This window comes from Macrobrachium rosenbergii, chromosome 31 (assembly GCF_040412425.1).
Source record: "Macrobrachium rosenbergii isolate ZJJX-2024 chromosome 31, ASM4041242v1, whole genome shotgun sequence".
Classification (NCBI taxonomy): Eukaryota; Metazoa; Arthropoda; class Malacostraca; order Decapoda; family Palaemonidae; genus Macrobrachium; species Macrobrachium rosenbergii.
In genome coordinates, this window is record NC_089771.1 from 28,812,762 (window position 1) to 28,823,656 (window position 10,895).

At 33.7% G+C, this 10,895-nt stretch overlaps 1 protein-coding gene across 1 annotated transcript in view; it reads left to right on the forward strand.

Moving 5' to 3' along the window:
- The window catches only part of LOC136855480 (endoplasmic reticulum aminopeptidase 1-like), a 45,181-nt gene extending 36,217 nt beyond the window's left edge, over nucleotides 1-8,964 (forward strand). The window contains 5 exon segments of the mRNA XM_067132557.1: nucleotides 3,971-4,192; nucleotides 5,172-5,321; nucleotides 6,193-6,315; nucleotides 6,788-7,010; nucleotides 8,195-8,964. Coding sequence (XP_066988658.1) covers nucleotides 3,971-4,192; nucleotides 5,172-5,321; nucleotides 6,193-6,315; nucleotides 6,788-7,010; nucleotides 8,195-8,365 — 889 coding nt within the window. The 3' untranslated portion in view covers nucleotides 8,366-8,964.
- Nucleotides 8,965-10,895: the final 1,931 nt, after the last annotated feature.

A 10,895-nucleotide genomic window follows, 5' to 3' on the forward strand; every position in this document is an offset into this window, starting at 1 on the left:
GCGTTTTACTTCTTTCCCAGTCCATTCTGCACTACCATTCAGAACTGGTGAGAAGCTGTTATTTCCATTGGTCCAATCTATTTTGTGACTCATTTGCTTTTTCTTCAATTTTGCCTGATATGAATGCTAAGTGAATATTTGTGAGCCTCCAATGATTTGTTGATACTTATAGGTACTAATATCAGTACTGTATTTATACAATGCTTTTTATAGTAGTGTATCTTAGGTAAGCACTTGTAGTATTTTTTGTTTTTGTTATGATGAAAATTTTGTCATCAAAAATCAATTTTTTTATAGATTACACAGTCAGGTAGTTATATTAGTTTCATTGGTATTTTGCACCCTTACTATTGTATTGCCAGCAAGGGACGGAATATTGTCTGAGAATGACTTCTAGCAGGTTGTTTATCATTCTTAGTATCTCTTCACTTTCTGTTGGTGGAATAACATGACACTGAAGCAAATTAATCCATTACTGTTACCATTACTTTTAAGAGTTCGCCAACTTTTCGTGCAATGTTAGAACTGTGTTTTTTAAATGGCTTTTAACCAAAAGTTTGAAATGAATATTTTGTAACAATGAAGTTGCAATTTTTCCTCTGTCTTGTGTTGTGTACAGTGATGTAGTTGCCGTCGTAATTAGGAATGTATTTTTCAAACTATGAACAATTTCAAAACCCAATTCCTTGTATCCTAGAATTTCTAAAGGGAAGACAATTATCCATAGAGAATGTCTTTCAATGGTTTTTCAGTAAAATGACAGATGATTGGTTTTTGCGACGTTGACTTTTTTTGACGTGTAGTTCTTGTGACATAATGTATCTAGAGTATTACTTCATTTATGTTTTCAGTGATCTCAGATTATTATTGAAACTGAACATCACAGGTATATGCTTTATTTATTTATAAATTTAAACAGGAAACTGAAATTACCATCACATCAATTAGATTATTACTGTATTGATAGTAAGAGCATTTATTTTTTTATCAAGACATTCAAAAAGATTATTTATCTCGAGAGATTCGTAGGACTTACCCAAAGGATTTGTACTTGAAGGATAACTTAAGTTTGGAGCAAGGTAAATATAGACTATGAAGAATCTTGAGTATTGTTGACAGTGTCTATGCAAGACACATTTTAAGCTCTAACCCCCTATAGGGTACAGTGGGGATAAAGGTTATTCATCATTCTCATTTTTGGAGTAAGTATGATAATCATTTAAAACTGTGACCAGTGGGAGGAAAATGCAACATTGACACCTGCCACAAAACATCAAAACTTGCAGTCGTAAATAGGTATTCAGTGTAAGAAAGCCCATACTGTACTTTTTAGAGGAAAACATGATGTTTATTATCATGGTCCAGACAGTATTGAATTGTGTATGAGTACTAAGGTACTTGCCTCTCAGTCAAAAATTACTCTGTAAAAGGTGACCTTAATGACATAAAGATACTTTTCCACAGCACATAAGTGTTGGTAAAGTTTTTTAATGAAATATGTCAGTCCAAGGAAGGAAAATGATAATATTTTCAAACAGCTTTTAAATTAAGCACAAAGCAAGTTTGAACCCCCTTAAAAGATGACCATAAAAATTGTTTGCCTAGGGAAAGAATAATTTATAATAAGTTTGTATCCTAAGTATAAATATAATTGTACAGCTTTATGAGATATAATTTCAAAATAGTTTAAGTTTACTTTAAACTGTTAATGACTGCACTACCAGTAATAATTATTCGTAGTTTATAAAGAGAATCTTGTTTGAAGGGTCGATTTCTTGAAAAATCTTTTAATGATGTAGATTACTAACAAATGTGTTCATACCATGTACAAATCTCTTAATTTGTATATGCACCACAACTACTAACATGACTGGGTAACCAAAAGATAGTCATTCTTGAAAGAAGAGGAGCTTAGCTGATGTTCTCAGGTGCCCGTCTCTTCCAGTAGGGAAAACATTGATTCACACCACTTCTACAAGACCTGATTTGCACTACAAGCAACTGACCAACTCATTTTGTCATTAACTCTCATGCCTCACTCATACTGGTAGCAAATTATATTTGGTTAGCAGCGCTAATACTCGCATCTTTACTTTTTACATTCACATTTTGGATAAAGTTATCATACTTTTTTCATGTTGCTTCTATTGATGTCAAGTTATGTAGGTAGTATTTTGCGCAGTCTGTAATATTGCATAGTTATTAGGAAAGAAGTACATAGTAAGGGTCAGGATTTTGTATTTGTAGACAATTCCAGCCATTATTTAGTTTTTAAAGGTCATGTCCCATAGGGAAGAACCTGTGCAATAGGAAATTTTTGCTTACCTTGTGTTCTACATAAGAAATAATTCAAGTTTTAAAAAACAGGAAAGCATTTGATAATACATTTCAGAAGCATATGTAATGGGATACAGGTATTGACTCCAGAACTTATTTACCGGCAGTTAGGTTATTGAGTGGGACAGGTCCATGAATTAATGGATCTGAATATATGACATCTACATGTATAAAAAGATACACCTGTTAGTTGTGCAATTCAGTAACAGAAAAAATTGCCAGTTCAAGACAAAGCCTTTTCTGTTGCTAAAATATTTTGGTTTACTTTTTCGTAAGAAATTTTAATCCAGTGGTGTTCTTCCTTGTGGAAGAGGAAAGAGAGGTGAGTGCTGCCATCTGTGTTCACAAGTCTCATCTGATAAAGATAGAAACAGGTTAAGTTCTTTAGTACAGTATGTTTAAGAACTTTGGTTCTTATTTTTGAAGATTTGGTATACCAAGATGGAACATCACTCAGCGTATATATCCTACACATTGTTACTTTGGTATTCTATGCTACTAGATATTTGAAGAGTGAGTTCTCCAGAAACATTATTGTGTTTCAGACCAGGTCCAAAATTTTTTGTGCCCTCGGATGTATAAATATTATTTCTATATTTATATAGTGTGCATGTAGAGATTGTAGGTACTACTGTATGCATGTGCAAAGCACCAGCCTTTGACTATTGATATCACATGTTAGTAATTAAATTTTCTGTCATTGTTAATAAATATGTAGAAGCAGAGAAGTTTTCACTTAACAGATTGGTATTGGAAGCTGACAGTGAATATCTCTAGTTACAGACTGGCCAGAATTTTCATGATCAATAACTTGGTGAATAAGAAAATGCACTTTTTCTTTTATATTTTCTTATTTTTTTTAAGACTTTGCTCACAGCTGTTACTTTCATTACATGAAAAGTCTTTTACTTACAAGTAAGGCTTCTGTTGACACGTTTTCTTATGCTTATGGAGTTAACGAGGCTGAAAACTTGGAACCGTATCTTCTTATTTTTCTTGATTGTATTTTCATTGGGCCAAGTGATTTATATGTATGAATGGAATATTTATACACAGTAATATGAGACGATCAGTGTTTTCATCTCTGCATATTTGTAGCAGTGTATAGCATGTTTCAAGTTATTTCATAGATAATGGTACGTTTATGAACTTTTCAAACATTAAAATGATTATGTACCATAATAATGATCAGATATCAGTAGTGTTTAGTACTGTAAGTAGTTTTTGCTCCTAAAATCACTTAAGCCTACTCTCTGAGGTGGAACAAACTTTGCATATTCTTTCTAGATATTTAAAGCTTTTGCAGAATCCTTTGCTGAAAAGGTGGAACTTGGGTAAAGGGATCCCTTATTTGCTTTTGCTTTTCCAAATTACATATATGTAAAGTTATTTGCCTTTATTTAATACTAAATCATTACTGTTTGTTTTAATATAGTAGATTACATAATATTAATTTGCATTGTCAAGGTTTCATTGTGGTCTGTAGATATGTTAAAAGATATTATAATGAATTCAGTCTTCACCAGTTTCTTTTGTTTTTATGAAACAATTTTAATAGAACAAATTGTGATTTAAACTACTGTACAGTAACTTGATTCACAGGAATGTGTACTGATTCTGTTTGTATTGTCAGGGCTGGGACAATTAACGCAACTGTGGCGCTGAAGCTGAGCTTGTATCTGCCAAATGAAACCCGCTATATACCCTGGCACACAGCATTGCGTCATCTCTTTTCGTGGGTGGAGCTCCTTTTCAACTATCCTGCCCATAAGAATATGCTTGAATTCATCTCAACATTGATTAATCCACATTATGAAAGAATAGGATGGAATGATACTGGTACTCATTTAGAAAGGTCAGTTCAGTTTTTCATTGTTATATTGTCTATAAAAAGTAAATGCAGTAGTTATGATTGAAATAACAGAAAAGAAAGATTATATTTAAGTCTAGTGCTGTCTGTATTACTATACGGATGTGAATCTTTGTATGAATATGAAACTATCCAGAAGAGTCTGTTTATTTGAGAAAAATCTTGAAGAAGAGTATTAGTCAGACTGCTGGATAGATTTAGAAATGATGCCATAATGGAAGATACAGAAGTTCCTGTGTAGCTGAGACAATGAATATCCATATGTAGCTTTGAGTTGAATAGCATCATGCTAACTGTAGGTCTTAGGTCGGTTACTTGAGCACTGTTGTGCTAATCTGTTTTCTCCCAATTTGATTTATAGTACTACTGTAATTGGCTGTTGATCACTGAAAGAGACAATCTGCATTTTATTGAATTTGCATTCTTTATGCACTTGATTCCCATGTTTAGTGAATAGTAACAAGATTTCAGTATTCTGTTTTTTATTATTATGTTTGTATAATTTTTATGTAGTATGGTTGCAGGTACAGTATATCTTGCCATAGCAAATAAATGGTAACAGTATTCACTTCATGGCCCTGAGTACTTAGTGTAAAGCTGAACTAATAATGCAGAATGCAGTATGTACTAGTTTTCTGCTATTCCTGAAGTCCAGTATATCATTTAGAGGTTGTGGATCCAATAGAATTATAGTACTGTGTTATATCCCCAAAATTTCCTGTTTGGCTCATGGGTTAGAAGACAGGACAAATGACAACCTGACACACATTAGCAAACTATGAGAGACACAGGAACCTATTGATGGCACATTTCTCAGCTAATCTAACTTATATTGTAGTGTAGCATGAGTTGGAGGTTTGTATTATGGAACTTGAAATTAATTCAGTGTATGTCATTTTTTCACATTTATACTATGGAGGTTAGGTAGAACTTTGATAGCAGATGAATGAGTTTACAATTTCAGATTACTGCGATCTGAAGTATTAATGGCAGCTGTTGACTGCGGAAATGTGAATGCTATAAAGGAAGCACAGAGACAGTTCTCGGCTTGGCGTGCTAAGAACGAATCTGTCCCTCCCAACATACGTTCAGTTGTTTATAAGACTGGCGTCAGGTAAGTGCCATTTTCCTTAATGTTGTTGTCTGTATTTACTATGTACCAAATTAAGTTACTGACAGGGCTGATCATTCTGTCGTCGTCGGTATCTTTCAACTTATTGAGGTCAGGTTGTTCCTTCTTACGGTTAGAGATACTCATGTCCAAGCGAATGAGAATTATCTTTGAGTGAGTTTTAATCACCACTTTGTCACCCAAAATCATCACTTGAGAAGTTTCTTTGGATGGAACACAAAGTTGATCATTAATGCAGTAATAATTACACTTCAATTGTAGTTTACCTGTTTGTTTGGGCACTGCACAACTTTTATTTCTTCATTTTTTAGGGTTAGGCCATTTATTAATTCTAGCGTATTCTAGTATCACATATTGTATCAAGTACATTTTTAGCTCATTTCAATTCAGGTGGCAACAGTTTTCTTGTTGCTGATCTCTGTAGATTTGTACCACCTGCAGTGTGTGCCTTGGTCAACACACTGTAAGTGGTGCTCAATTCTTTTGGGGTCATTCTTCGTCCAGCTGTTGCATTGCTGCTCATTTGCCTACCACCTAGCTCTCTAGCTTCCTTTGACTATGTCCTGTTTCAGTTTTCAGTCCTCATTTATGAACTACTAGGGATGCACCAGCACTTTTGGTCTACAAATTTGACACGGTGGTTTAGTTTAACTACTCACTATTAATAATGATAGTAATAATAACAGTAGTAATCTCTTCACTGCTGAGCATATTTAATAAATTCAAATTTTTATGAGTAGGATTTTTTTAAAGGGATGCTATGTATTGAGTGTTCTAGCATATATATTGTAATTATGGTAGTATAATAAGCAAGCTTAGTCATTCATGAGGATACTTTGGTATCATTTTGCAGGTATGGTACAGAAGAAGACTGGAGGCATTGTTGGCATGTATATAATTCATCAAGTATCCCCAGTGAAAAACGGTTAATGTTACAAGCAATGGCTCAGACAAGAGATCCATGGCTTATGCAACAGTAAGTGTGAGGATTGGTTACATGGTTTTTTCTGTTTAAAACCTGAAATTTATATTTCATGTATATTTATATTTGATATAATATGTAAATCCTTCAACATTGTACAAAATTACCAGGTAACCTACAAGCATTTCACTTTCTTGTAGGGTAGAAAACACTTGATAATTTGATGCATGTAAGCAGTGGTTTTGTTTTTATTTCAGGACAAGTGATGTTTTGAAAATGTTGTGTATTTCATGCATCTGTTGCTGTTGTTGTTTCATTATTTATCTCATTTTGAATTGCCTGGCCTATGTTAAAGTCAGAAATCAAGGGTAACTACTTTGTGTGAGGAGAGTTTTCTGGGAAAACCTATCACGAACATTAAGTAAATTATGTATTGGAATCATGTTCTTCCTTTTGAAAGTTTAGAAAACAGGGAACTAGTCCTTTAAAATAGCCTGTTAATTCTCGTGGTTGTTGCCTCCTCCAGGTACCTAGAATACACCTTGGACAGTTCGAAAATTAGACCGCAAGACGTGATGATAGTTTTGAAGGAGGTCAGTAAAAACCCAGGTGGAAGGGTGTCTGCGTGGAGAATGGTTCGTCAACATTGGCCACAGATATCTCAGTTGTTTGGCCATGGGTCCTTCACTATTGGTGCAATTATCAAAGCAGTCACATCTCCTTTCACATCCTCGTTCGACTTAGGAGAGGTTCGTCTTTTTACCATCATTTTTCTTACATCCAAAATGGAAACTTAGTACATTTTCTGTGTGATGGTTAAATCTTTTCCACATTAATTTTCTATTTTTAGTGTCATAAAATAAGTGTAATTTATATTTTAATTTTTAAAAAGTTCTAGATTTGCCTTTGTATTATGTTTTTTTATTTCTGTTATATACATAAAAGTGGACTATCATTTTGGATTTGGGTTTACCTATACTCTTTTCCTGAACTGGAAGTTAAAGCCAAATCTACTTTTCAATTAAAGTTAAGGGCTAAAATGGTTTGAGGTGAAAATCTTCATTTATTAGTAAATGGTTAAAGTTTTTATATCAGGAATAAAGGATGCTATGTACTGTACATTAGTTTTAGCTCAAAAGATTTATTCTGTGACCGTTTCAGTTTGTGCTTCTTGCAAAACACCAACAGAATTCAAATGCCTACCCTCTCAGTAATAATTGCTGCCAGATAGAAGTGCGTGTACAAAGCCCTTATCTTAACCTTCAAACAAATTTCATCTTGATAAATGCTAATTGGCCTGTGAGGAAAGATGAATCAGTTTGTTTTTCAGTTTACTTTGTACCTTTACCAAAAAATCTGTGAAAATTTGATCCTTTCAGGTACCATCATTTGAGCTTGAAGTTTATACACATATGTGAAATTCGTAGAGTGGTTGATTAAGGAAGAAGTAAGTTTGAATTTATGTAAGTTATGTTTTGAGATGTATAATGTTCTTAATTTGGAGCACTCTGACTGTGGGCTGATGAATGGTAGTCTTACTTTGACCAGTTTTCAGGGTATTAAGCTCTCTCTCCTTTAACTTGTGCAGTATGATCAGTATCATTACAAAATATAGCCTATGATTGGGAAGAAAACACTGAGGGCCAAACTCTCCAGAATCATCAGGTAAGAGAGGGCTGTGGTTTTGGTGAAGAAGGGTTGAGCGGGTGATTAAGGAAGAGGTCTGTTAGATTGTATAACTTGTGCCCATACCATGAGCAGTTCTATTCAGTGGAGTCATTGTTACAGTTGTAAATTGCTTTAAACCTTTCACCTGTATTTCTTGTCACTGTAATTTTGGGTTTATCTTAATACTTGTTTAAAAGAAATCTAATAAGATTATATTTATGTGGTTTCTTTTGTGATATATACTAACAATCCCCTTTCATTACAGGTTGAATCATTTTTCGAAGGCGTTGATATTGGCCCCGGAGAGCGAGCCTTGGCTCAAGCTCTTGAAACCATTCGTCTCCACATTCAGTGGCATCAGCACAATTTAGATGACGTAACTCAGTGGCTTGATACGTATCTTTCGGAAGACTCTGCAGAAGATGGTGAATCATAATGTAATACATCATTATGTTTAGGTGAGACGGTGAAGTGTACAACTCTATATAGTTTTCCTAAATATATTTACTATATAGAATGAAATTTTAGATGTACATTTGTTTGTGGAATCTAGTTTTTAATTAATATTTTTAAACATTGTATTGTAACTTTTGAAATTACAATCAAATATAAAAAATGAATGGTAGTACTTGGCCAATTTTATGCGTGCACTAGTAAATATATTAGACAGTTATTCATGCAAATGTATATTGAATAAGATTCAGGTAAGAACTCATCCAGCCATGCAGATAGTTACTGAAGAGAAAAGAGAAACCACTGCCTAAAGTTTTTACTAGAAAATATGGATAGAGCTTTACTGTACAGGCAGTGTTAAGATTATGATGTGCTGAGCTACTGAATTGATTATATTTGCAAACTGAGTTTATGAACTCTTCATTGCTCCCTTTGTTCTACTGTACAAAATTTATTGGTTAGTTTTATAAAGCATTGCATGAATCACTTTTGATCTTTACAGTTTTATACTGTACTGCATGAATCACCGATATTTTTACAGTTTTTTACTGTACCGCATGAATAAATTTCATCTTTATAGTGTAGCTAGAATATTTCTACACTCAAAATTAGCCTCATTTATTGCATAATGTAGTTCTGTGACAAGCTATGGTATAGTGTGTGGTGTTCCTGTTATTCTAACTGGTTTCCTTTTTAGTTTTAAAAGTGTTCTTTTTATCTTGAACTGCACCCATTTCTGAAGTGCCAAGTGTATATCAATTCTAATGTTCCTTTTTTCTTTTGCTACTAAAAACAATATTGTAATAACTACCCTTTTTTACCACTGCACTCTACTTAGTTAAGAATCATTTAACACTATCATTTCAGTTCACTCAAGTTGTTTGTTCAGGTTAATAAATTTCATTAATTGCATGCTGGATTGTAGGTGCTATGTTATTAAAGGTCTGTCACTGTTTCATAGGTTATTCTTTGCAAATTTAATTCATTTAGATTCAACAAACAGGCAGGGTTATACAGTAGGTACTTTTATTCACTGAGGTTTAATTAGTGAATTTAAACATCTAGGTTTAGTTAGTGAATTTCAAACATTTTTGTACTTATTTAGCTTTTGTTGATGTTGTTGGCTTCAATTTGCCAAGGCAGCAAAATTGCCTCATAATACCTGGTTTATTAGAAAGAGTTTAGTTATAATCATTTGAAGGGTTTTAAAACATTGTGATTTTTCATTGTAGTTCAATTGCTCAGGTGTACATTACTAGTCTGTCAGGCGAGTCCATCACAAATTGTTCATGAGCGACTCAGTCTGGTTAAACTTTTCCATGTAAAAAATTGCATATTTATTTGATGTACATTTCTTCTAATCAGCTATTTTTTGTTCTTGATTATTGCTTGCTTTTGAATTTCATTTCTATTATATTTTTAAAGTGCTTTGCTTGACTTGAGTGTTGTTTGAAAAGAATGCTGGAAAGGCACTTAATGGAGGCAAGCAGATATGAACCATCTCATCTGAATTACTTTTCCATTTGCCTTTGGTCGTTAGTACATTACGTTACTATTTTTAAATTTCTCTTATTTGCTTTCACTTTTTTATATTCAGTGCTAGTGCTTGTGCCCTCATTGTTTTAATTTTCATTTTAGTGCCAGTGACATGAGTTTGATTATATACCCACTTACTGCTGGTACTATTACTGTATGATTGATTCATCATTTTGTTGACAGTGCATGGTTCCAGACTTCCTACTATGTAATTGATGTGGGAGAGAAATGTTAAGACTAGCATAGGCATTAAGCAAAGTTCATTGCACTTGGCACAAAGGAGGATAGGAACCAAGATCCAGCACCCAACTAGGGAAGTAAGTACACTAATAGATTTACTTTATAATGGTGCAACTGAGGACACACCATTAGTAGATTTAGTAGAAAAGGGTGATTAGAGGTTATGCTTGTCATGAGGAACCATAAAATGGAGAATCATAGTCAGTGCCAGGCACCAGCTCTTTCTAGCTCTCAAGAGATGTTAGAACAGGGGCTGTGGACATTAGACATGAATGTAACACTGGTGAACAGGATTAAACATAAGCAAGTCTACAGCATGTAAGGATAGGTAAGTGTCTTACATGAGCACTGATGTAGGTAAGCATATTAGATTGTCAGTAATGTTGTAGGTAAAAATATTAGATTGTCAATATAACTGTATACATTGACTGTGAAAGTCAGGCTATTGGCAGCAACAGCCATGACATACTAGACTAGTGAGTTGATAGCATCACAGTATTCCATCATTAGCCCAAAAGGGAAAAATAAGAGGTGAATTAGACACAAGGATGGAGGATTGTACTTTGGTCCATAAAGATGTAGCTGAGTTATTCCCTTTGTCATTTTGTTTTCATACTAGTACTAGAGTTTCTTAGAAATCTATAAATTGTTCGGTTTCAGGCAACATTAGCCACAGTATGGTGGTTTAAGTGGGTGTGGATTTTGTCTCCATATATTAAATGTGGTATGTTTATCAT